General features: G+C 46.0%; 1 protein-coding gene across 1 annotated transcript in view; it reads right to left on the bottom strand.

Moving 5' to 3' along the window:
• The window catches only part of stab1 (stabilin 1), a gene marked incomplete at its 5' end in the record, with an annotated part of 51956 nt that extends 28801 nt beyond the window's left edge, over positions 1 to 23155 (bottom strand). The window contains 37 exons of the mRNA XM_083668555.1: positions 1 to 92; positions 396 to 449; positions 778 to 906; positions 1428 to 1562; positions 2142 to 2246; positions 2936 to 3037; positions 3333 to 3410; positions 4402 to 4513; positions 4792 to 4919; positions 5106 to 5153; positions 5575 to 5670; positions 6896 to 6991; positions 7141 to 7299; positions 7676 to 7769; positions 8753 to 8939; positions 9135 to 9246; positions 9459 to 9545; positions 9801 to 9893; positions 10589 to 10651; positions 11118 to 11276; positions 11649 to 11729; positions 14128 to 14181; positions 14491 to 14604; positions 14954 to 15025; positions 15857 to 15991; positions 16214 to 16336; positions 16585 to 16661; positions 17084 to 17211; positions 17606 to 17736; positions 18297 to 18484; positions 18985 to 19095; positions 19729 to 19824; positions 20259 to 20328; positions 20807 to 20892; positions 21501 to 21616; positions 22116 to 22252; positions 23090 to 23155. The exon at positions 1 to 92 is cut by the window's left edge and continues 22 nt beyond it. Of these exons, the coding sequence (XP_083524681.1) occupies positions 1 to 92; positions 396 to 449; positions 778 to 906; positions 1428 to 1562; positions 2142 to 2246; positions 2936 to 3037; positions 3333 to 3410; positions 4402 to 4513; positions 4792 to 4919; positions 5106 to 5153; positions 5575 to 5670; positions 6896 to 6991; positions 7141 to 7299; positions 7676 to 7769; positions 8753 to 8939; positions 9135 to 9246; positions 9459 to 9545; positions 9801 to 9893; positions 10589 to 10651; positions 11118 to 11276; positions 11649 to 11729; positions 14128 to 14181; positions 14491 to 14604; positions 14954 to 15025; positions 15857 to 15991; positions 16214 to 16336; positions 16585 to 16661; positions 17084 to 17211; positions 17606 to 17736; positions 18297 to 18484; positions 18985 to 19095; positions 19729 to 19824; positions 20259 to 20328; positions 20807 to 20892; positions 21501 to 21616; positions 22116 to 22252; positions 23090 to 23155 (3914 nt within the window). The remainder of the gene's footprint in view (positions 93 to 395; positions 450 to 777; positions 907 to 1427; positions 1563 to 2141; positions 2247 to 2935; positions 3038 to 3332; positions 3411 to 4401; positions 4514 to 4791; positions 4920 to 5105; positions 5154 to 5574; positions 5671 to 6895; positions 6992 to 7140; positions 7300 to 7675; positions 7770 to 8752; positions 8940 to 9134; positions 9247 to 9458; positions 9546 to 9800; positions 9894 to 10588; positions 10652 to 11117; positions 11277 to 11648; positions 11730 to 14127; positions 14182 to 14490; positions 14605 to 14953; positions 15026 to 15856; positions 15992 to 16213; positions 16337 to 16584; positions 16662 to 17083; positions 17212 to 17605; positions 17737 to 18296; positions 18485 to 18984; positions 19096 to 19728; positions 19825 to 20258; positions 20329 to 20806; positions 20893 to 21500; positions 21617 to 22115; positions 22253 to 23089) is intronic.
• Between the last annotated feature and the right edge of the window lie 4321 nt (positions 23156 to 27476).

Below are 27476 nucleotides of genomic sequence, written 5' to 3'. Positions count from 1 at the left end.
ATGACACAGCCGTCCACAGACTTCCTTCTACTGCCCACTCTCATTCTGTACTTGCAGTTGGATCTCATATTGGGAGGGAAGGCATCCCTGATCTACAATACAGGGGGCAATTATAGTCTATAGGCTATTATACAGGGGGCAATTATAGTCAATGTTTGCGCCTTTCAAGATCAAGATGGTGTGAAATCAGGTGAGGCTGGTGGAGGTAGAAATCGGAGGACAGGCTCATTGTAATGCATGAAATGAGCCTGTCCTCCGATTTCTACCTCCACCAGCAGAAATGTGTGAAGAGGTTGATGGACAAGACACACATGGATGATGTAACATGAGGAGACACACATGGATGATGTAACATGAGGAGACACACATGGATGATGTAACATGAGGAGACTTACTGGCTTGTAAATGTAAACACATTTGGGTGCATCATCACAGGCAGTACACCTCCCCTAGAGGAAACACAACATACACACACACACACACACACACACACACACACACACACACACACACAGTGAGAGAGAGAAAGAGAAAGAGAGAGTTTAGTATATATTGTATATTTTTTAGTATTGTACATTTTACATTGGTTGGCATTCTGCGGACAGCAAAGCAAGAATTTCATTCTACAGGGAAACGTGTTTTCTACTGTGCATATGATAATAAACACTTTGAATCTTGAGAGAGAGAGAGATTTACTCTGACTCAAACACAGAGAGGACTTACTCTGACTCAAACACAGAGAGGACTTACTCTGACTCAAACACAGAGAGGACTTACTCTGATTCGAAAGAGGATTTCGTTGCTACAGCGGTTCTTATGGACCTGCAGGACCTTGGGGAGGACCATGATCACCCCTTCCCTGGTCTCACTGTAAGTCCCGTCCAGAGGAACGTCATTGACCAACGTCTGAATCAAATCAAATCAAATTGTATTTGTCATGTACATCGCATACAGCCGTAAGTGACATAGTGAAATGCTTTGGGATCTTGCTCCTCGATCAACAGTTGACAACAATCAACGAATCAACAATACAATATAATATAGTAATAATAAACAGTGACAGTAGTAGTGCATAAGGGTGTAGTGTCAGTAGCAGCAGTAATGACTGTATTAATAACAGTAGTAATACAGTGTCCGAGGGGGGGGGGGGGGGTAGTATTGAGCTCAAGTTCAAGGGGGGGTTGAGGTAATGACGGTTGAGTTGGACGTTGACATGACAACAAAAACAGATGTTATTGGTCACTGCCAGCTGTGCTTGTCATAATGAAATCAAGTAATTCCTAGGTTATTGTTGTGTAATTAATTACATTTCAGCATGGAATTACCTTTTACCAAATTAATCTATAGCTTTACTTCTTATAATCGTTATTAGTCGGTCAAAGACTACTGTCCTGTAACAAAACAAAAACGCTCTATGAATACAATACCTCATTTTTACTGTCCAGATGAAACATGACCTGGTAGGAGCTTCCTAATAAAGTGGTTTTCAAGGTTCCGTCTCTCAGGTGGTCAGGAAAGATTTCTTCGTTAAGAATCACGTGGTATTTGAACACCTCTTCACCCTGAAGAGAGAGAACAGGTTTTGGATACGTCACAGACCTGGGTTTTAAATAGTATTTGAAATGTTTCAAATACTTTGAGTGTTTGCTACAGTGTTTGGACGCTGGTTTGATATAAGAGGGCAATCTAATCCATTTTAAAAACACAAAACAGTACGACTACTCTCAAATAGCGGGTAGTAATGTGCTTGCTAGCTGCAGGTCACTATGAGCAGCCTGGGGTGACAGTGGGGAGGAACAGCGGAACAGAGGAACAGAGGAACAGAGGGACAGAGGAACAGAGGAACAGAGGAACAGAGGAACAGAGGAACAGCGGAACAGCGGAACAGAGGGACAGAGGAACAGAGGAACAGAGGAACAGCGGAACAGCGGAACAGAGGAACAGAGGAACAGCGGAACAGAGGAACAGCGGAACAGAGGAACAGAGGAACAGCGGAACAGCGGAACAGAGGAACAGCGGAACAGCGGAACAGAGGAACAGAGGAACAGCGGAACAGAGGAACAGAGGAACAGCGGAACAGAGGAACAGAGGAACAGCGGAACAGAGGAACAGAGGAACAGCGGAACAGAGGAACAGCGGACCAGGACGGAGGAGTTGGACCGGCTCAGGTGCTCTCTGACGGCGGCGTCGTGTGGGAGGAGGACGGTGAAGCTCCGAGGACCGATCGCATCAGTCAGGTTGTACAGCTGGAGGGAGAGAAAGAAACATTACCGTTAGCATCGTTAATGAGTAGCATCGTTAATGAGTAGCATCGTTAATGAGTAGCATGGTAGCATCGTTAATGAGTAGCATCGTTAATGAGTAGCATGGTAGCATCGTTAATGAGTAGCATCGTTAATGAGTAGCATCGTTAATGAGTAGCATGGTAGCATCGTTAATGAGTAGCATCGTTAATGAGTAGCATGGTAGCATCGTTAATGAGTAGCATGGTAGCATCGTTAATGAGTAGCATGGTAGCATCGTTAATGAGTAGCATCGTTAATGAGTAGCATGGTAGCATCGTTAATGAGTAGCATGGTAGCATCGTTAATGAGTAGCATCGTTAATGAGTAGCATGGTAGCATCGTTAATGAGTAGCATCGTTAATGAGTAGCATGGTAGCATCGTTAATGAGTAGCATCGTTAATGAGTAGCATGTTAGCATCGTTAATGAGTAGCATCGTTAATGAGTAGCATCGTTAATGAGTAGCATCGTTAATGAGTAGCATCGTTAATGACTAACATCGTTCGAGTATAAGTATACACTATCAGTATCACTACAGTAAGAGCAGCAACAAATTCCTATCAACCACAGTTGATTGGCAATAAGTATGAATTTAATTTAATTCAACGGATTGAGTTGAAATCATTGATTTCCTCAAGCATGTGGACGTACCAGTGCTGCCTCTCTGAAGAGGCTGAAGTTGGGGGTCTTGTTGAGAAAGTCCATTAGGCTGGGGGGTACAGGGGAGAGGTCTGACTGGGGGGGTATGAGGACCTGAAACACACACAGGGTTCATGACCTCTTCTCATCACAGCAGTTTGAGTCATGAGAACCAACGACAAGAGGAGAGGAACAACGACAAACTCATTATTTTACTTTTCCTAAAAAGACATAGCTCCATCCAGATCGGTACTACATGCGATGAAATTGACACAAATATAATATGTTTATGTTTATATTATATTATTATTATTATTATTTTTATTATTAAGCTAACAGCATGACTTAACATTGTTAACAAGGGTTACCGTGTCAATGAGGTGAGTCAATGACCTTACCGTATCCTTACCGTGTCAATGAAGTGGATGTAGCCGTTCAACGCTGGCATGTTAGCAGTGACGATGGTGGCATTTTCTATCATAACAACCTGGAAGATCAGAAGAAACCTCAATATATGCCATTTATATATGCCATTTATACAGCACCAGTGAAGAGTTTGGACACACCTTGCCAAGAGTGTGCAATGCTGTCATCAAAGCAAAAGGTGGCTACTTTGAATAATATAAAATATAAAACATATTCTGGTTTGTTTAACACTTTTTTGTTTACTACATAATTCCATATGTGTTCCTTCATAGTTTTGATGTCTTCAATATGAATCTACAATGTAGAAAATAATAAAAATAAAGAAAAACCATTGAATGAGAAGATGTGTCCAAACGTTTGACTGGTACTGTATGGACGCTGGTTTGATATAAGAGGGCAATCTAATCCATTTTAAAAACACAAAACAGTACGACTACTCTCAAATTCCATTTATATATGCCATTTAGCTGACACTTTCATCCAAAGCGACTTACATTACAGTGAGTACATACATTTCAGTATATATGGTCCCAGTGGGAATCAAATCCACAACCTGAGAGTTGTTAGCGCCATGCTCTACCAGCTGAGCCACAGAGGACCACGAATGCATTGTATACAGTACAGAAGTATCATGTCTGTACCAGCGGAGGCTGGTGGAGGTAGAAATCGGAGGACGGACTCATTGCAATGCATGGAATGGATTGAGGACTGGACTGTACTCTCAGTTCATTATGGGAGGACCACAAAATTAAAAACCTCAAAGATATGCAGTGTTGGGGTGTTGCAGTGTTGGGGTGTTGCACTGTTGGGGGCGCTTGGTGGCGTAGCACACTAATGAGCTCACTACGTAATCACAAGGTTCCTGGTTCGATTCCGACCCTCGACCTATCTTCCATGTCATCCCTCCTCTCTCTCTCCCATCCTCCCTGTCAATCTCTACTGTCTCTATCCCAATAAAGCAGAAATGCCCTAAAACATATTTTTAAAAAAAGAAAGAAAAAGAAAAAAGATATGCAGTGTTTAAACAACACCTTTGTTCTGTTTGGACTCACCCCGCTTATGTTCTTCACCTCCCACGCAGTGGGCGAGTTCAGAGTCTGCAGCTTCTTGTTGACTTGCTTGTCCAAGTCCTCTACGGAGTATATACCTTGAAGGAAGTGCACTCTGTGGAGGAAACATGAGTCTCAGTGCTACTAGGGCTACAAGCCTGGCCCTCCAGAAACCTGTTCACTTGTACTGTTACTGTATGTACACGTGGACCAGGGGAGGCTGGTGGAGGTAGAAACCGGAGGACGGGCTCATTGCAATGCATGGAACGGACATGTTTGATACCATTCCTTATTCCATTCCATGCATTACAATGAGCCCGTCCTCCGATTTCTACCTCCACCAGCCTCCCCTGTGTCATACTGTGAATTGTGTCTCAGGGGTGAAATGTTTACTTCAGAATGTGAGGGAGCTTGTAACGCTCCATCCAGAAGTCTATGGTGTCTCGACTTTGATTGAGCATCGCTTGTCTAGAGGGTATCAGGGCAGTTATATTGCCACTCAGATCGATGTTTGACCTTTTCTGAGAAAGGGGGAAAAACAAACAAAAAGCCATTTTCTTGGTGGGAGTACTCAAAGGTGTCTAACAGTGTATACAAATCTACAGTATATCCATCTAACATATAAACAAATGAATGCGTGATACAGTCTAAGAAAGAGGACATGATTCAGCCTACAGGACATGTGAAGGACATGGACGACTACTGACCTGTAACCAGCGATTAAAATAGAATACATCTGTGTTCATCTCCAACTCCTAGGAAAACAAACACAACTTAGCACAACTGAGCAAGGCTCGAACCGTGGGCCCCTCGCACAGCTGACCCAAACGAACCGTGGGCCCCTCGCACAGCTGACCCAAACGCCGACCATTAAACCAGACTGTTGTGCTTTCGCTTCCCTCCCTTCCCTAGCAGACTCAGAAGTAGGACGCACCTGTGACTTAAAGTATAGTTCCATAGCAAATGACTTGGACGCACGCACAGACGCACACACCTGCCCTACTAACCTGGCTACACACACACACACACACACACACACACACACCTACCTGCCCTACAAGCCTGGCTTCACATCTGTCAGTCACACACCTGTCAGTCTCACACACTCACACACACACACACACACACACACACACACACTTATGCACGTGACAAATGAAGAGTCTTGAATCTTACGTCTAGTATAGTTCCATAGCAGATGACTCCATCTCCAGCGTATCCGTCAGGACAGGTGCAGGTGTGAGTTCCATTGTCTTTCTTTTCACATTTAGCCTGACGATGGGAGGATGACCACTACAGTTAGTTTACAACCCCAGAATACTTTAGCATACACAACATTACAGGGGACAGGGGTACATAGCCTGGAACCCAGCCCCGGCCCCGGCCCCCGACAGATTGAGTCCCTACAGTCTCACTTTTCCTGTTTTAAACTCCCATGGCTGTTATACTTGTTATCCTCGTAACCCCTCTTCTGCCTCACTGGCTTCTGATTGTTTTTCTTCATGTTGCTGTAAAGTGCATTGTGTTGCATCCATCTATGAAATGTGCTCTATAAATAAAGTTTGATTTGATTCAAGGACAAGCTCATCAACGAGCGTGTGAATCTGAGGCAGGGGTCACGGCTGAGGCAGGGGTCACGGCTGAGGGATGCATTACACAAACATGACAAATTGACACATGTTGAGTTAGCTACCCAGCTACCCAGACACAGATTATTAACACAAGCCCTAGATTAGAAACCATGTCCAATGGAAAAACTCTATTGAAGGTGCTTCCTAGTCCAGTCGTGGGATTAATCTGGATCCATAGAGTTAAAGGTGAAATATAATAATAATATATAGTATATATATTGTTATGATCAGATCTAATGTTCTGATCAGATCTAATGAACCCAAGCGCAGACACAGAGTCACGACCTGAATATAAAACGATAAGGTATTTAACACACAAAGACGCAGTATTACTACACAAAGACGCAGTATTACCACACAAAGACGCAGTATTACTACACAAAGACGCAGTATTACCACACAAAGACGCAGTATTACTACACAAAGACGCAGTATTACCACACAAAGACGCAGTATTACTACACAAAGACGCAGTATTACTACACAAAGAGGCGGAGAACGGGCCTAACGCGTTGAAACACTAAACAAAGATCTGGCGATGAGTGGATGGGAAGCCGGGCTTTAGATGCAGCACGGTGATGACAGATGAGTACCAGGTGTGATGACAGATGAGTACCAGGTGTGATGACAGATGAGTACCAGGTGTGTAGATCAGGCAGGTGGAGAAGATGAAGGGAAACGAGAACCGGAGCCTGGCCACGCCCACACACAGACAGACACAGACACACACAGACAGACACAGACAGACACAGACAGACAGCAGAGAGGGAGGCACTGGCACAGACTAGGAGGAAGTGGAGGGTGTAACATATATATAAGCTGTATATAAACTGTGTATAAGCTGTGTATAAGCTGTGTGTGCGGACCAGCAGATGGCAGCCTCCATTCTTCAGGAGACAGGGGTTGACCAGCTCACAGATGAATCCATCTCCCATGTAGTTCCTCTTACAAGTACACTCATTCTGGGGACACAGAGAGACACAGGTCACTGTCTGGTCACACACCTGCCCTGCTCACCTGGCTGCACACACACGCACATACACACGCACACAAACACACACACACACACACACACACACACACACACACACACACACACACACACACATACCGCTCCTGGGCCTATGGACTTGCAGTTTGCGTTGTTGTGACAGCCTCCACGACTCTCTAGCAGACAGTTGTTGATCTCGGAGCAGGCCAGGCCGTCCCCCGTCCAGCCCTCATTACACACACACGGCGTGCTGCCTGGTCCTGCGTACACACACTGCGCCTGGGCGGACACACACACACACACACACACACACACATCAGCCACAACGGGTTCAAAAGTGTGTGAAGAAAGTTTGATTTGATTTGATTTGATTTGATTTGATTTGATTTGATTTGATTTGATTTGATTTGATTTGATGTTACCATTATATGAATTCCTGTTCCGTAAAGTCAATTCGATTTTTAAAATTCACTGAATGCAAGTGATTTTTTTTTTTTTACCAAAAAACTAAAAGCAATTTTCAATTCAGTTCTTGAATAAAGTGAATTGGAATTAGAATTACCCACAACACTGCTAAAAAAAGCGAATCATAAAAGCAGCGCAAGAAATGATAAATGACACTGTTTCTTTCCACAACCTTTCAGTTGTGTCTTACGTTTGAATCACACCCTCCTCGATCGGGCAGCAGGCAGGGGTTGACGGGGGTACAGTAGTGTCCATCACCTTCATACCCTGCCATGCACACACACCTGTCACACACACACACACACACACATACAGGGGGCAAAGTGTGAGGGTGAGAAACCGTCCTGATTGGTTGCCGTGGTGTCCACCTCTCCCTTCCTCATCCACACCACACAGATCATCCATGAGATCATCCATGAGTCAGAGCACCAGCCCCCTTGTTTCATCTTGGAGATGAAATGTTCACTCAGTTTAAAAGTAGAGACGCCTAGCCTCGTAAAACCAGCCAGATATGGCGAGCTTTCTGGAGTGAAACAGAACGTGGGGTCGTGATATCTGGCTGGTTGTAGAGAGACCCCAAAGAGAGCCCTTACATGGCAGAGAGAGTTGTGGTACGTTGGTCTGGACAGAGAGTGTTGTCTGCTGTCTGTCTGTGTGTGTGTGTGTGTGTCTGTGTGTGTGTGTGTGTCTGTGTGTCTGTGTGTGTGTGTGTCTGTCTGTGTGTATCTTTGTGTGTCTGCATGTGTGTGTGTGTCTGTGTGTGTCTGTCTGTGCGCGTGTGTCTGTCTGCGTGTCTGTGTGTGTCTTTGTGTGTCTGTTTGTGTGTGTGTGTGTGTGTGTCTGTTTGTGTGTGTGTGTGTGTGTGTCTGCGTGTGTGTGTGTCTGTGTGTGTGTGTCTGTGTGTGTGTGACAGGTGTGTGTGTGTGTGTGTGTGTGTCTGTGTGTGTGTGACAGGTGTGTGTGTGTGTGACAGGTGTGTGTGTGTGTGTCTGCGTGTGTGTGTCTGTGTGTGTGTGTGTGACAGGTGTGTGTGTGTGACAGGTGTGTGTGTGTATGACAGGTGTGTGTGTGTGACAGGTGTGTGTGTGTGTGTCTGTGTGTGTGACAGGTGTGTGTGTGTGTGTGTGTGTGTGTGTGTGTGTGTGACAGGTGTGTGTGTGTGTGTGTGTGTGTGTGACAGGTGTGTGTGTGTGTGTGTGTGTGTGTGTGTGACAGGTGTGTGTGTGTGACAGGTGTGTGTGTGGACGGTGAGTGTTGTGGTACGTACGTTGGATCGGAGTCGAGGAGGCTGCAGAAGGCGTGGACGTGGCAGTGCTCTGACATGCCGTCAGAGTTACACTGCTTGGCCTCCTTGTCACAGTAGTCCCCTGAGAAGCCCCCCTGGCAGGTCCCGCTCTTGCAGACCCCCAGACTGCCAGGCCTGTTATCACACACGCCATGGAGGCAGCGACAGGCTGGGGAGAGACAGACACAGGATCCACTACAACTTCTCCAGACTGTACGTGACATTTTTCTAGGTTTTATTTCCAAAAAATGTTTTATGGTAAACAGCACAGTTATTACAGCGTGTGTGTGTGAAATGTGCTGCTACATGCATGAAGTTTGATTTGGTTCGTATCGCTCCTGGGCGTGCGTTGCTATGGGCGTACCCTCGTTGCAGTTGTCGCCATGGGTGCTGCCATTGGAACAGAGGTGGCACGCGATGCCCTTGAAGCCCGCGTCACACTGGCACGAGCCGTTTCCGTGGATACCGTCAAAGCACTACACAGACAGACGATGTCACGGTAAACGCCACGGACAGCCGAAAGAATGTCAAACAGGGTAGAAGGTAGACTCCAGGTCCAGATGACAGCTCAGGGGGCGGGAGAGTGAGTAAGATTGAGAGAGAGTGTGTGTGTGTGTGTGTGTGTGTGTGTGTGTGTGTGTCAGGTGAGAGAGAGAAACAGAGGCTTAGAGAGACAGTCCTTACTTACAGTCCCTTTGTCATAACAGGGATGTTGGAAGCCTCCGATGCAGGGTTTACAGTCTGGCCCGTAGAAGCCCTGACAGCACTCTGCCCGCTGCCACAGCCCAACAACAATAACAACAACAACACAACTGGCATCAGAAACACATTCTGTTATGATAACATTATGTTTCCTCACTACCGTTGAAGGTGAAAGGACTGGGTTAGTCTCCATCACGCCTCCATCTCAGACCAGTGGTCATGGAGGAGAGGACACAAGGAAAGGAAGCCAGGTCAGGACTGTTGGGACATGTCCAGGCAGAGGAGGACTCAATCAATCAATCAATCAACCAATCAGAGGAGGACTCACCTCTGCAGAGGAGTTGCAGTATTTGGCACAGCCCTTGTTCAGAAACGGTTCCCGTGGAGACGTCACGTAGTCACAGCCTATCAGGTGAGTTTGCTGCGGCACAAGATTATGGTTACAGTAGTATTGATTACTGTTACAGTAGTATTGATTATGGTTACAGTAGTATTGATTACTGTTACAGTAGTATTGATTACTGTTACAGTAGTATTGATTAGGGTTACAGTAGTATTGATTACTGTTACAGTAGTATTGATTAGGGTTACAGTAGTATTGATTAGGGTTACAGTAGTATTGATTAGGGTAACAGTAGTATTGATTAGTGTTACAGTAGTATTGATTAAGGTTTCAGTAGAATTGATTAGGGTTACAGTAGTATTGATTAAGGTTTCAGTAGTATTGATTAGGGTAACAGTAGTATTGATTAGTGTTACAGTAGTATTGATTAAGGTTTCAGTAGAATTGATTAGGGTTACAGTAGTATTGATTAGGGTTACAATAGTATTACTGACACTGTTTAACCCTGGTCCTGGACGATATCAATCAATCAACCAATCAATCAATCAATCAATCAATCAATCATTCAAACAATCAGTCAATCAATGAATTAATTAATCAATCAATCATGTTCTTGAGTCTAGTCGTAAGCTGAATCTGTGTCTAGGAAACTGCCTCTTCAAAGAAACCACTTGAACTACTTTCAATGAGAACAAATAGAACATTCAAATAGAACATTCAAATAGAACATTCAAATAGAACATTCAAATAGAACATTCATGCAGTCTTCTCACCAGTTCTGTGCTGCCCGGGGGACAGTCGGTGTTGAAGAGGTAACTGCATTTGACACACGGACCCTGAGGACAAGAACAACAACAACTCATCTCATACAGTCGTAAGGAGCATCTTTGGTGTCACTGGGGAATCTCCATTGAACAATTGAACATGCTTTATTATCCAGCAGTGGACTTCTGTGGAATCTGTGTGTGTGTGTGTGTGTGTGTGTGTGTGTGTGTGTGTGTGTGTGTGTGTGTGTGTGTGTGTGTGTGTGTGTGTGTGCAATGGTTTATGTTCACAACAATTAAAGGTGAACTGATGCCTTTAATTAGAGTGAACTATGCCTTTAATTTGCTACCATGGCAGCTGCTGGTGGACCACAACAGACTACCATGCTACAGGCTACCATGCTACTTAATTTTAGTTCTACTCGATAGCGCTTTATCGAACATATAATATATTTACAATAAATATGTATAGTTATGACACATATATTGTATCTACTAGGTACTAGTGGGGTCTAGAGGGGGGCTGTGACCTACGTACCACGGTGATCTTACTCTCTATGACATCACAGCGATGAGGCAGGATCGGGACAATGGAGGGCGGGACTAGAACCCCGCCGATCATATGGATGATCCCATTGGATGCTATGATGTTGGTCGTTTCAAGAGGGTAGCCCTTCTCCCCCACGGTAACCTTTCCCTGTCAGGAAAATAGAATCATAGGAATATGAATGAGTCATATACATGGACATGTCTGGAGCTGTCAGTAAAAATCACAATAATAATAATCTCAATGGTTTCTAAAAAGGTCCAATACACTACACATACCAGGGGAGGCTGGTGGAGGTAGAAATCGGAGGATGGGCTCATTGTCATGCATGGAATGGAATGGTATCAAACACATGTGTTTGACACCGTTCCTCATTCCATTCCATGTATTACAATGATCCCGTCCTCCGATTTCTACCTCCACCAGCCTCCCCTGACACATATCTACAGCATGTAAACAAACGTCAACTTGACAGTATATACATACACTGAGTCACAGTGAAAGCCCAATCAAATCACTTACATCGCTGGTGATGTTGATTCCAATGACCTGATTGGCCATACTCAGAATATGAACCACACTTGCGAGCTGGTCCACTGTGAGCTGCAGAGAGTCAATACATACAGCTCAAAAACACTCATCCTCTCATCTCAAACACACTAGACGCATCCTCTCATCCTAAACTCATCCTCTCATCCTCTCACCTAGACTCATCCTCTAGATCTGTCCTCTCATCCTCTCATCTCAAACACACTAGACTCATCTTCTCATCTTCTCATCCTCTCATCCTCTCACCTAGACTCATCTTCTCATCTTCTCATCCTCTCATCCTCTCATCCTAGACTCATCTTCTCATCCTAGACTCATCCCCTCATCTCCAACACACTAGACTCATCTTCTCATCTTCTCATCCTCTCATCCTCTCACCTAGACTCATCCTCTAGATCTGTCCTCTCATCCTCTCATCTCAAACACACTAGACTCATCTTCTCATCTTCTCATCCTCTCATCCTCATCCTAGACTCATCCCCTCATCCTAGACTCATCCCCTCATCTCAAACACACTAGACTCATCCTCTCATCTCAAACACACTAGACTCATCCTCTCATCTCAAACACACTAGACTCATCCTCTCATCTCAAACACACTAGACTCATCCTCTCATCCTAGACTCATCCTCTCATCCTCTCATCCTAGACTCATCCTCTCATCCTAGACTCATCTCCTCATCTGAAACACACTTGACTCATCCTCTCATCTCTCAATCATCAATTCTTTGCGTTAAAAATACATACAGAAGAGCAGAACACATAACATTCCATTAATAAGCCTACATTATGACAGTAACAGTTTATTTGTTCACTAGGTTAGTGATTAATTACATTATGATATTCAGAGAGATGGTTGTGGATAAGAACAGAATATATAACAAATACTGTACAACAGGGGAGGCTGGTGGAGGTAGAAATCGGAGGACGGGCTCATTGTAATGCGTGGAATGGAATGAGGAATATTATCAAACACACGTGCGATTCCTCCGATTTCTACCTCCACCAGCCTCCCCTGACAGAACATAAGACCATAAACACACAGAGGGACAGCGGAGGGACAGAGGAGGGACAGTAGAGGGACAGTGGAGGGACAGAGGAGGGACAGTGGAGGGACAGAGGAGGGACAATGGAGGGACAGTAGAGGGACAGTAGAGGGACAGAGGAGGGATAGAGGAGGGACAGTAGAGGGACAGTGGAGGGACAGTAGAGGGACAGTGGCGGGACAGAGGAGGGACAGTAGAGGGACAGTAGAGGGACAGTAGAGGGACAGAGGAGGGATAGAGGAGGGACAGTAGAGGGACAGTAGAGGGACAGTAGAGGGACAGAGGAGGGACAGTAGAGGGACAGTGGAGGGACAGTAGAGGGACAGTGGAGGGACAGTAGAGGGACAGTGGAGGGACAGAGGAGGGACAGAGGAGGGACAGTAGAGGGACAGTAGAGGGACAGTAGAGGGACAGAGGAGGGACAGTGGAGGGACAGAGGAGGGATAGAGGAGGGACAGTAGAGGGACAGAGGAGGGATAGAGGAGGGACAGTAGAGGGACAGAGGAGGGACAGTGGAGGGACAGTGGAGGGACAGAGGAGGGACAGTGGAGGGACAGAGGAGGGACAGTGGAGGGACAGTAGAGGGACAGTGGAGGGACAGTAGAGGGACAGTGGAGGGACAGAGGAGGGATAGAGGAGGGACAGTAGAGGGACAGTGGAGGGACAGTAGAGGGACAGTGGAGGGACAGTAGAGGGACAGTGGAGGGACAGAGGAGGGATAGAGGAGGGACAGTAGAGGGACAGAGGAGGGATAGAGGAGGGACAGAGGAGGGACAGTGGAGGGACAGTAGAGGGACAGTGGAGGGACAGTGGAGGGACAGTGGAGGGACAGAGGAGGGACAGTAGAGGGACAGAGGAGGGATAGAGGAGGGACAGTAGAGGGACAGTAGAGGGACAGTAGAGGGACAGAGGAGGGACAGTAGAGGGACAGTGGAGGGACAGTGGAGGGACAGTAGAGGGACAGTGGAGGGACAGAGGAGGGACAGTAGAGGGACAGTGGAGGGACAGAGGAGGGACAGTAGAGGGACAGTGGAGGGACAGAGGAGGGACAGTAGAGGGACAGAGGAGGGACAGTGGAGGGACAGTAGAGGGACAGAGGAGGGACAGTGGAGGGACAGAGGAGGGACAGTAGAGGGACAGAGGAGGGACAGTGGAGGGACAGTGGAGGGACAGTAGAGGGACAGAGGAGGGACAGAGGAGGGACAGAGGAGGGACAGTAGAGGGACAGTGGAGGGACAGAGGAGGGACAGTAGAGGGACAGAGGAGGGACAGAGGAGGGACAGTAGAGGGACAGTGGAGGGACAGAGGAGGGACAGTAGAGGGACAGAGGAGGGACAGAGGAGGGACAGTAGAGGGACAGAGGAGGGACAGTGGAGGGACAGTGGAGGGACGGCGGTGGTCCTTACCGCGGCGTGGGAGTACATGTGATGCTTCAGCAGCTCCTGGAGCTTGTGCTTGGCCTGCAACACAAACACACTTCTTTTAAACGCTGTCTTTGAATGGATGAATGAATGAATGAATGAATGGATGGATGGATGGATGAATGGATGAATGGATGTATGAATGAATGAATGAATGAATGAATGAATGGATGAATGAATGGATGGATGGATGGATGAATGGATGGATGGATGGATGAATGAATGGATGGATGAATGAGCAGGCAAAATAGAAAATGAATCAATGAATGGATGGATCAATGACGGGAGGAATGAATGGATTAATAAATGAATGAGTGAATAAAGGATGTAATGTATTGATCCCCTTACTTCGGTAAGCATGTAGAGGACGTTGCCATTCCTGAAGTCGTCCACAGCCTGATTGGTCGGGACGAAGACCGTCAGCGGTCCCGGACCCCTCAGTGGCATGGCAGCTCCGCAGTTCTGGAGGAGAGAGAAGGGGGACAGGGATCAATGATCTAATCAATAATCTAATTAATGATTCAATAAATAATCAATGTTAATCAATAATAATCAATGATCCAGTCAGAACACACAAGTGATTGATGGCCTCTGTGGTCCTACAGAGGGACATCCGCAGCCAGAGGCTGTCTAAGCAGTAAGACGCCTCACCGATCATGTTCTGCTCTGTTTCATCAAACAGTGTTATACAACAAAAAGTAGTAAAAAAAAAAATGTCATTATAAAATTATCCAATAAGCAAATCTGGAATATATTTATTTGTATAAACAAACAATCACATCACCAAAAAAAACATCCAAAAGAGACTCACGTCAACTAGGGACAGAAATCTGTTGTATTTTTCATCCTTTGTAAGAATTTCACCAATTGTCTTGTCGGCAAACTTAAAATAAGAAAAAAATCATCCACTATCAACCACTGAGCATTGATTAGACATGTACAATATTAGAAAGTTATAATTAGTTACGTATAATAAACCACCTCGGCTATAAGACATCATGTTACACAGAGAGGAAAGGCGTCATATGACTAATCATGCAGACAGTAGATCATACATAGACCATACATAGATCATACATAGACCATACATAGACCATACATAGACCATACATAGATCATACATAGACCATACATAGACCATACATAGACCATACATAGACCATACATAGATCATACATAGACCATACATAGACCATACATAGATCATACATAGACCATACATAGACCATACATAGACCATACATAGACCATACATAGATCATACATAGACCATACATAGACCATACATAGACCATACATAGACCATACATAGACCATACATAGACCATACATAGACCATACATAGATCATACATAGACCATACATAGACCATACATAGATCATACATAGACCATGGATGTATGGCTTTGCGATTCAATGACAATTTCAGGATTTAATATATTATTGAAATACTGTCAAATAGTTTTTTTGAGAAGACCACTCCCACTTATGCAAAAATGAGAACGATAAAAAGATGACAAATACAAATATCATCTACTAATCCCAGACTTAGTAGTAAGAAGAAATCTGAAATCTAAAGTATATATATATACAGTATATTGTATATACTGTATATTTGTTTTTCCTTTCTTCAGTCTGTAATACCAAGCGACAAGTATACAGGATAATATATATGTATACAGGATAATATATATGCGAAATAATCTAATCTGACCTGCTCATCGCGTGTCGTGTCAGGGACATTTCTTTTCATTGGCATGTCAATAATGTGGATGATGCCATTGGCTGCTGGAATATCCTCTTGGATTATTGTGTAGAATTCCTTGGGAGCGTCCATCAGGATAAATTGCTGTAAAACAAAGGAGCAAATTTACACACACATTTATTTTTCAAATGATTCTAAAAGACACATATTGTAACTGAAGTACTTGATCTAGATAATCACATATACGACACATGTTGTATACCATACAACTAAAGTACTTGACCATAATCACGTACTACGTATTGTCAGTCGTCACTGAATTGATGGATTCAAATTTACTTCTGAATTTCTGACAATGTTATTCACCTTGTTGCTTTTGAATCGAACTTCTGCTCCTAAAACAGTGGAGAGGTCTTTCCCCTCCAGATCTTTGAAAAGATGTTGACCACGGATGAGGTGAAGTTTGCACGCAGACACATCCATGTCTCCCTGAGGGTACAGAGAAAAGGACAGATATTAAGTTCTAAGGGCTGGTTCCTGGACACAGATAAAGATTGATAAACCTATACACTAATAAGTGTCTTCAATTGAGATTTTCCATTGGAAGTGTGATTTAGTCCAGGACAAGGTTTAATCTGTGCCCGGGAAACCGGCCCTATGTAAGGTGGAAATGTTGCAGTAGGATGACAATCGGCTATTATTATTATTATTATTATTAATTAAATGTGTTTCCTTACAGATAATGGTGTTTTGAGGAGAGGGACGAACGCTGTGAACATTTCAGGCTGGCTCAGGGAATCCTGGCATCCATTCTCTACAACACAAACACAACCCATATCAATTACATGTACATTTAAAGCCACACTCTGGAATTTGTTCTGCTGTTCAGTGGCATTTCAATTCATGATATATACAGCACCCATTGATTCTTGAAGAATATACTGTATAAATGCCTTATGCGGTTAGCACCAGTCTTACCAATCATAACCCAAAATATATGATTGTTTTACTACATTGTTTGTAAACATTGTCATGTTTAAACATACAGTGGACATGAATCATGTATTTGATCTGTTCATTGGCCCAGTGTGGAAAGCTTTTGGGGGTGATGATACCCTAAATTGTTATGAGGGGTGGGGAGGTGTCAGGATGGGGGGTAGCGGGGATGCCCGGCCCCCCTGAGCCCCCCTGTGATTGGACACTGGCCTCTGTGCTGCTGTGATAGGCCAAACTAACCAAACAGCATGATGGCTCCAGACAGCTTCCCCTTCTGGCTCCCCTCCCGGTCCAACTCCACCAGCCTTGCCATCAGGTCGCCATAACAACGCCTGCCATCACCCATCTGCCCGTCATCACACACGCACCTGAGAGAGGAAGGGAAAAGACGCCGTTCACTGGCTACGACCCAAACCACACCACAACCTAGCCTAGCCTAGCCTAGCCTAGCCTAGCCTAGCCAAACCACACCACAACCTAGCCTAGCCTAGCCGAGCCAAACCACACCACAACCTAGCCTAGCCTAGCCTAGCCGACCCAAACCACACCACACCACAACCTAGCCTAGCCTAGCCTAGCCAGGCAGGTAGGCAGGCAGGGGTAACCTACCTGGGGGTCCCATTCATCTACCAGGCAGGTAGGAAGGCAGGGGTAACCTACCTGGGGGTCCCATTCATCTACCAGGCAGGTAGGAAGGCAGGGGTAACCTACCTGGGGGTCCCATTCATCTACCAGGCAGGTAGGAAGGCAGGGGTAACCTACCTGGGGGTCCCATTCAGCTCTGTCTCACAGCGGGCTGTCTTGTCACATGTGCTCTCTGTGCAGGCAGACTTCAGAGTGCAGCCAGCGGCGGGATTGGAACCCTCCATCCCACTCATACAGGCACAGGCAGACTGGGGGGAGAGAACATCACACCATACCAATCAGTGTACTGGCAACTGACCTGAAGAGGCTGGTGGAGGTAGAAATTGGAGGACGGGTTCATTGCTCATGCATGGAATGGAATGAGGACATCAATGCATGATTTACAGGGAATCCATTGTTTTGTTTAAAAAGCTCTTGTGACCCAATACTAGCTTTGATTTTAAAGCCAAAATGTTTTCACAAAAATTCCCGTTGACATCAATGCATGATTTACACAAAAGTCTAAGTTACTGTATGCACTGCACAGGGGTCTGTTTTCCAAAAGCTTTGTAACTAAAGTCGTACTTACTAGTAGACAAACCAGGCCCACTTCTACCCTAGGCCAGCAAACTTCACAAAATCGTTAGGCCATGCATAGAAGATTGACTTGCAAAATGTACTTTACAACTGCTACTCTCTTGCAGCTTTGCAGCTGTCTTGTCGGGAGAAATTAAGTACTACTTAAGCTACGAAGCTTTCGTGAAACCGGCCCCAGATCTCTAGAATAGAATCCGGCCTATTCTGCTCTCTGAGGCGGTATCCAGCTCACCTTGCCTGGGCTGGCGTAGACACAGACTGTGGAGTTGGTAGGGCAGACGTTGTGCTGGACGCAGGGGTTGATGGGAACACACATCTGCCCGTCTCCCTCGTACCCGTTCTTACACTTGCACTGGAAGGTCCTCCCTCCCAGATAGGAGCAGACTGCATCCACATGGCAGGTCTCCGCAGAGCAGACCCCTGGGAAGAAACAGAGGGTCATTTTTCCTTTTTTGGGAGGGGAATAGATCAGCTTTGAAAAAAATCTAATTTTAGTTCTATTTGAACTTGCCCCAACCCTTGCCCCAACCCTCCCCTAAAAGGAAAATTATTATTATAACTTTTTTTTTTTGTGAAACTAAACTACTCTGAGAAAAAAACTCATTTGTGGGCTATCACCAGCTATTGTGCCCTGGGATTAGATAAGCAAAATTGAGCATAAATCTGTGTGTGGTCCAATTTCCCTTTCCAGAGAATGAACTCTTATCAAATGTGTTTAAAATACAGCTTATCCTATCATAGGGAAATCACTGCCCTCAGGTCACGCAGAGGTGAGACTCTCTGGTGTCTATTGTCAACAGCAGAGAAGGAAAGCCTGGCAGATTCTCGTTGATTTGAAGATAATAATCAAGGAAGCACGTCCATGGCTGTAACGTCTAACAATGTCATCTAAAACATGTATGGTGGGGCTTATCTGTTACCTGCACAGTTGAGTCCAACCTTCTTGAACCCGGGGAGACATTCACACACTGCGTTGTCGGCCGCGCCCTTACAGTGGGAATACGCAGTGCAGTTTTTGCAGGCAGCAGTCACTGTAGAAGAACAACGCATAGATCAGCACAGCTAGGGAACAGTCACTGTAGAAGAACAACGCATAGATCAGCACAGCTAGGGAACAGTCACTGTAGAAGAACAACGCATAGATCAGCACAGCTAGGGAACAGTCACTGTAGAAGAACAACGCATAGATCAGCACAGCTAGGGAACAGTCACTGTAGAAGAACAACGCATAGATCAGCACAGCTAGGGAACAGTCACTGTAGAAGAACAACGCGGAGATCAGCACAGCTAGGGAACGGTCACTATAGAAGAACAACACATAGATCAGCACAGCTAGGGAACAGTCACTATAGAAGAACAACGCATAGATCAGCACAGCTAGGGAACAGTCACTATAGAAGAACAACACTTAGATCAGCACAGCTAGGGAACAGTCACTGTAGAATAACTACACACATACACTGTATCAGAAAAGGACAAAGCCAAGTGCTAAACTAACAACATCTACTCAATGTGTTCCTTTGTTGAACAGGGTTACAATCAAATCCTGGATTTACAGCAAACCCGTCTGTTAATGACAGTATGAAGAGTATGATTAAAGATGAGTTTGAGTCCTGTCACACAACCGGATCAGAAACATGAGCAGTCATCCCTCCTGACGGTACCTTGGTCACACTTGGGCCCAGTGTACGGAGGCTGACAGTAGCACTCTCCGTCCCCTCCTGGTCCGTTGTTACACTCTCCATGGACACAGCTGCACACTGCCCCAGGGACGCAGGGGAAAACACGCTTTTTTAAAGGTTATTTTTTGGGGTGTGGTCGTCCCACTCCCATATGTTTCAGTTTTTATTGGACAGAGACAGTCAGGAGGAGAGGGTATGTCAGCAGAGCATGGGCCGGATTCGAACCCATGCCGACATGGGCGTACTGTAGGCCGTGGTGCTAGACCACTGGACCTCCGCAGGCCACGGAAAATCACTCTTTACATGAAAGGCAACAGGCCTAACTACAACCTTAACACTACTAACTACAACCTTAACACTTATACTGGCAAAATGTTGCAGGGTTAGAGAGAATGTTTTTTTGTGTATAGTTTCAGCCTCTGCAGACCGAGGGGCCTATCCTTATAAAGTGGAGCCAACACAACACATAGAACAATAAAATACAATAATAATTCAATAAAACAGTGTCATACCTGAGGAACAGCGATCTCCGTAGACGTTCTTTTCCTGACACTCCTGGCAGGCAAAGCCAGAGAACCCTCTCTGCGTCATGGGACAGAGCGGGAAAACACAGCTTAACCCTCACATGTACTGAACATCATTCTGATGCCTCTTTAGCAGACAAATCAAACAACTGAATAAATCCACAGGACAGTTTATAGGAACTATCAGTCATTTTCGTACCCAATCAAATTCTAGTCATACAGCATTAGCAATTTGAATACGTTTTTGTCACAAAGTGCTGAACGGTGCCTTGTTCCTAAGGTCCCCCGACAGTCAGTAGAAAGAAAGCAAAGGAAAAACTACCCAATGGGGGAGAAACCTTGAGCACTAACATTTACATTTACATTACATTTATGGCATTTAGCAGATGCCTTTATCCAAAGCGACTTACAACAAATAATGTTTGTTTAAGTAAGTGAATCATCTATCCATCAGTCATCATAAGATAAAGTATTTTTTTTTAAACTTGTGCAGGGGGCTAGTGGGGGTGAAGAGCTACGTGATCTCCAGTCCTCACCTCACAGACACAGGTTCCGTTGCCCACCATCCCATCCATGCACGTCCCATGCCAGTTGCAAGTCTTACCAGACCAAGTAGGGCACGCTGGAGGGACACAGACAATCAACACACATCCTATTTAATGTCTGTCACCTTGCTAACCCTAACCCTAACCCTAACCCTAACCCTAACCCTACTGTATACCTGTCCACCCTTTCAGATCTACAGGAGAGTCCAGGGCGGACGGGTTGGAGGTTGGGAGGGCCGAGGGGCTAGGGGCTAGGGGCTAGGGTTTGTTCTAAAGGGCTAGGGTTTGTTCTGAGGTGGCTAGGGTTTGTTCTGAGGTGGCTAGGGGCTAGGGGCTAAGGTTTATTCCGAGGGGCTAAGGTTTGTTCTGAGGGGGCTAGGGGCTAAGGTTTGTTCTGAAGGGCTAAGGTTTGTTCCGAGGGGCTAGGGTTTGTTCTGAGGGGCTAGGGTTTGGTCTGAGGAGACTAGGGGCTAAGGTTTGTTCTGAGGGGTTAGGGGCTAGGGGTTGGTCTGAGGACAGAGGGGCTAACATTTGTTCTGAGGGGGCTAGGGTTTGTTCTGAGGGGCTAGTGGTTTTTGTGCACAGAGGGGCTAGGGGTTGTTTGTGGACAGAGGGGCTAAGGTTTGTTCTGAGGAGCTAGGGTTTGTTCTGAAGGGGTAGGCGTAGTTTGTGGACAGGTACTCACCTGTACACTGAGGACCAAAGTGGTCCGGACAACATCTGGGCCTTGTGACAGTCTTCTCACAGGTGTGTGTGCAGCCCGAAGACATCAGTGAAACCCCAACTATGACCACCACGTAACTGAAACACAAAGGTAGGGTGAGGTTACTGAGGCCTGACTAATACTAGGCCTATAGCTACAGTGGTCAAAACACACCCTAACCCGAGATTACAGTTGGTTGTTCTGGAGCCACTTGGGAAATTTAGTGTGTTGACTGAGGACCTCTTTGGTGAAGTATGTGATTGTTTCTCTTGATATAACATAATATTGTGGTTTTATATGAGGCATTAATATCGTATTGTGTTGTATTTTTTGTATGTGTTGTATTGTAATTGTATTGATATTGTGGAAAGGGTGCACCTGCAATAGAGGCCTGACCAGTGGCACTAACTGAAGCTTTGAAACAATGCGCAGCAGGGGAGGCTGGTGGAGGTAGAAATTGGAGGCCAGGCTCATTGTAAGGCATGAGGCGAAATGAGGAATGGTGTCAAACACACATTCCGCTCCTCAATGAGCCCGTCCTCCGATTTCTACCTCCACCAGCCTCTCCTGGTCAGGGCGGTATTAGGACAGTGGTACCGGCAGTTGGGCGTCCCCATGTCTTTCGTGACCTTCCTGAACCCGGGGGGGCACGACACGGCAGGCGACGCGGCGCAGGAGGTGCAGGGGGTGGAGACGCTGACTGTGCTGACGACATCACAGCGGTTCACAGGCACCTGCAGCGCACGGGACAGGAGTTACCACTCACATCACTCACACCCATCACGTACTAGGACATGCTGTATAGTTGTGGCCTGGGGTGGTCCAGTGGTCTAGCACCACGGCCTGGGGTGGTCCAGTGGTCTAGCACCACGGCCTGGGGTGGTCCAGTGGTCTAGCACCACGGCCTGGGGTGGTCTAGTGGTCTAGCACCACGGCCTGGGGTGGTCCAGTGGTCTAGCACCACGGCCTGGGGTGGTCCAGTGGTCTAGTGGTCTAGTGGTCTAGCAGTGGTCTGGGTTATAATCCAGCCCTGCTGACAGACCCTCTCCTCCTTACTTTCTTGTCTATCTTCACTGTCTCTATCCAATAAAATGAAAGATCTAAGAGTGGGACTGCCCCACTCAAAAAATAACCTTTTAAAAAAAACAGAGAAACGTGTGGTATCGTCATATATACTGTATATACATGGTTAAATAAGAAAACAGGAAGGAGGAATTTTGTTTTAGATTTATCAAACCCACAATCAACCGAGATTAACAGAATCTAAATTCACATAATACCACAGAGACATATATTACTGCGGTTCGGCCCTGAGAGTAACACAAGTGAAACACACTGTACCCATGTGACCCTGCTCACTATTGGTTTGTTATCTTTCAATAACAGTTGTCAGTTGAACTTTACATTTCACACAACAAGCAACGGAAAACTGTGATTGATTGAACCGTATATCACAAACAACTTATAACCAGAAAACACTGACCTAAAACGTTGAAACGTTGGTCACACTGTACATCATAACAGCGACGTCCAGAGATAAAACATGGTTAAATCATGCGTTGTTGGCTTACCATTTGTTGTGAACTACATGACACCATGAGTCCTACAGCCAGGAGAACCAGCATGCCTGTGTCCATTGTGTGCATGGTGCAAAGCCTTCTCCAACGTTCTCTCACATTTAGCAAAGAAAAAACACAGAAAAGTGCTAAAGGAGCCTCCTCCTCCTCCCAGAAGTCTTATCTTGTATCCCCTGAGATGTCAGAGTGCAGAAACTCCCCAAATACCTTCCTCAATTTACCATTCTAGCTTCCTAATCGCATGGCATGCTTTAGCTGTGGAACTTTCAAGTTCAACGTGGCGAATGCAGTGGTTGAAGCAGCTGAACCAAACCATGCCACCAGCACACACACACACACCAGCCTGTTGCAGAGGAGTGTGAGAAAATATCTTTCCCTGACAGGATTTCCTCCCCTGAATGGCCATGTTGAACGGATATCCTTGTCAGTTGACTCTGGACCGTCAGATTCAGCATAATCTAAGAGGGAAAAAAACCAAACTGTTCTAAAACAATTAGCAGATCTTCCTTGAGGCATGGTGGTTCTCCAGGGGGGGACAGTACCATTTTTGCTCTGAAGAATGGCCATGCTGTCTGTCTACTAGAGCCTTTCTAGGGATTATCAGGCTGGTGGAGGAAGATACCCTTTGATATCATTCCTCATTCCGTTCCGTGCATTACAATGAGCTCGCCTTTTGATTTCTACCTCCACCAGCCTCCCCTGGATTAGATAAATTGAGTGCGCAATCTGCATGAACCATATTTGCCAACATGTACAATCTCTTACGCATTCAAATGATACCTGAAGATTCATTAAAGTTGAATCAATACATTTTGAGTGACATGAATGGAACTCCAAACACATCTGTTTGACCAGGGTGTTGGAGGGATGATATGTGGGGGGGCAGAGGGGTGGGGGGGGGGGCAGAGGGGTGTCTGGGGGGGCAGAGGGGTGTGTGGGGGGGGCAGAGGGGTGTCTGGGGGGGCAGAGGGGAAGAAGTAAAAAGGAAGCACAAAATGTCTCTTCTAAAAACACAAAAGCCTTGTGATTTCCACAGCACTTGACCACGTTCACCTCACTGTCCACAGTAACGCTGTGTCAACCATTTCCACACTCTTGTTTCCTCTCATTGTCCCGTTCTGATTCAGTGGTTTTGACCAAAGTGATGAGGGGACGGTTACCCCGAAAATGTCTTACTTCCCTCTGCAGCACGACACCACATCATGTGCGCTGAGAGACGGGTCGGGACAGGACAACATCAGGGAGGTCAACTTGTCGTTGCAACACTCTCAGGACAGCTTTGCAGGACACATATTAAAGGACAAGTCTGGGATTCAAACAATAACAAAGCATTCTCCCCACCACTTTATTTAGTAAACAGGTGAAGGATAAGAAATGTCACCACTCTCAAATTCATAGACGTAGCAATAGATGCAAGGACTGACCATCCATGAGATGAAAGTGAACCATGTTTTGAAGCTATACTGTGTTTGTTTACAATTACCTTGTTTAAAAACACAAATCTTATATTTGGGGTTCTGACGGGGTAAGACAGTTGAACTGAGGCCATGAGGCGTATGAATTACATTCTTCAAGAATCAATGGCTATATATCAATCATTTAAAAGTCAAATGATTCATTGCCCCTTTAAACCTCATCCAAGACTAAAATACATCTTTAATGGACATTTTCTATTGAAAATATTATGTAATCCACGACTGGATTTAATCTGTGTCCAGAAAATGGCCTTCAGTGTGTTTGGAGCTGTCATTTACCAGAAATGCCCTTTCTATCTCTCTCCACGCAGAGGAGTAATGTCACTGCCGTTTCAGGAAGCTGTTTAGTAAAAGTAAGGTTGTTGTCAGATAACACTCTGACCTTCACCAAACACACAGTGCTACACAGATGCAATAGCACCAAGACTTGTCCAAGGTCAAGCAACCAATAAGATACATGCAGAAACTTATTTTTTGGAGTGGGGCAGCCCAAGACAAGAGGAGAGGGTATGTCAGCAGGGCATGGGCTGGATTCGAACCCATGCTGACATGGGCATATGTGTGCACTGTAGGCCATGGTGCTGGACCACTGGACCACCCCAGGACATGGTGCTAGACCACTGGACCACCCCAGGGGACCATGTAGATACTTCTAAGCCTGATTTTAGAACGCTATCTAATCCAGGACTAACTTTAGATCTGAACGCGCTCTAGCCAACTCCTGCATCAATACGATGGCATATGATCCTGTACTTACAGTGCTTGGATAAAGCAGCGCGCATACAGATATGAAGCCTGACTCTAACACTGTTGCAACTGTGGCTTTAACAAGCGCTCAATGGGCTGCCCGCTGGCAGGTACAAGATGTTCCCCAGAGCAGCGTGACCTCCAGTAGGCTGGAGGTTTGGCCTCTGGCTGACGGAAGGGGGAGGCTGACAGCCAAGGGTGAGCCTCAACAATGAGGTGCATCGTAGCATAGGGCTTGGTGTAGCGTAGGGCTTGGTCTAGCCTAGGGCTTGGTCTAGCCTAGGGCTTGGTGTAGCGTAGGGCTTGGTGTAGCGTAGGGCTTGGTCTAGCCTAGGGCTTGGTCTAGCGTAGGGCTTGGTCTAGCCTAGGGCTTGGTGTAGCGTAGGGCTTGGTCTAGCCTAGGGCTTGGTCTAGCCTAGGGCTTGGTGTAGCGTAGGGCTTGGTCTAGCCTAGGGCTTGGTCTAGCCTAGGGCTTGGTGTAGCGTAGGGCTTGGTGTAGCCTAGGGCTTGGTCTAGCATAGGGCTTGGTCTAGCCTAGGGCTTGGTCTAGCGTAGGGCTTGGTCTAGCCTAGGGCTTGGTGTAGCGTAGGGCTTGGTCTAGCATAGGGCTTGGTCTAGCATAGGGCTTGGTCTAGCCTAGGGCTAGGTCTAGCCTAGGGCTTGGTGTAGCGTAGGGCTTGGTCTAGCGTAGGGCTTGGTGTAGCCTAGGGCTTGGTCTAGCGTAGGGCTTGGTCTAGCCTAGGGCTTGGTGTAGCGTAGGGCTAGGTCTAGCTTTAGCAGCTCTCTCTGCAGGAGGTTGAGTCCCGGTCACACCGCTTTTCTGATACTGTACATCCCCTCTCAACCCCTCTCAACCTCTCAGTCTGTCTGCTACTTTTTGTCTTCCAATAAAGTAAAACAAACAAAAAGAGTGGAAATTCCCGCTCTTCAGAAAAAAACTGAAAAAAAAACCTTGTCAGAAACCAGTGCACTGTTACAGAAAGCTGACGAGCGTAAATCTCAACAATGCAGGACATGATTCTGCCTGGAAGACCAGGCTCAGCACGCTCACACACACACACACACACGCACACACACACACACACACACACACACACACACACACACACACACACACACACAGACACACACACACAGACCAGGCACTCTGCACACTGACAGAATAGCAGTGTGTTATGCTGTTCTAGGCAACAGCCATGCCTGCGTAAACACTGCATCTCCCTGCTGGGCAGGGGAGCGGGCGGTACCAGCCAACCCTGTTCAGCCACTGGCCTCCAGCAGTTCTGTGCATGGCAGAGAGCGTTCCTGAGAAAAAGGAGGTTAGGTTTACAGAATCTCCCCTTCCTCTTCTGCAGACATGGCCATCCTATATTACGAAAGAAAACCTTCCGAAGAAAACTGAGGTTTTGTGAGAGGACGGACACTTCTGAAAGCATAATTCCCCCTAATTTTATTTATAATTTATTTCACCCTTATTTTACCAGTACCAGGCAAGCTGACATGTTCTCATTTGCAGCAACGATCTGGGTAATAGTTGCAAGGGGAGAGGGGAGGGCATGGATGAGCCAATTGCAAGCAGGGGATGATGAGGTGCAAAATGTAATCTTCAAATGCAAGATTAAAACTAACAATAGCACTACTACTGTACTAGGCAAATACGCCATCAGAATGATCATGCCTCCACACACTATCCCTGGCCTGGTCCTCTTAATGTCAACAAAAACAACGTCCAATCAGTTCGACTGTCCGTATCTCTTGAACCTCATAATAATATAGCATTGTCATAGTAGAGTATCAGTGTGTAATGTTTTCCTGGTTTCTGTGTTCAAGGAAGGAGGGGTCCTAGAAAGAGGAGATAGTGATTCTGGGTCAGCTGGTTTCCCCTGGGTCAGCTGGTTTCTCTGTGTAAACAGTTTACTAGAACACACACACACACACACACACACACACACACACACACACACACACACACACACACACACACACACACACACACACACACACACACACACACACACACACACACACACACACACACACACACACACACACACACACACACACACACACACACACAGCCCAGTCCAATAACAGGAAGAGAGTAGGTCAGAGCCAACAATACCTTCTGCTGCTCCCACCCTGAGCAGAACCTTCCTGTT

The sequence above is a fragment of the Argentina silus genome, assembly GCF_951799395.1.
Source record: "Argentina silus genome assembly, chromosome: 4".
Classification (NCBI taxonomy): domain Eukaryota; kingdom Metazoa; phylum Chordata; class Actinopteri; order Argentiniformes; family Argentinidae; genus Argentina; species Argentina silus.
The sequence above is the reverse complement of the archived record's forward strand: the minus strand, read 5'-3'. Positions and strand labels throughout refer to the sequence as shown.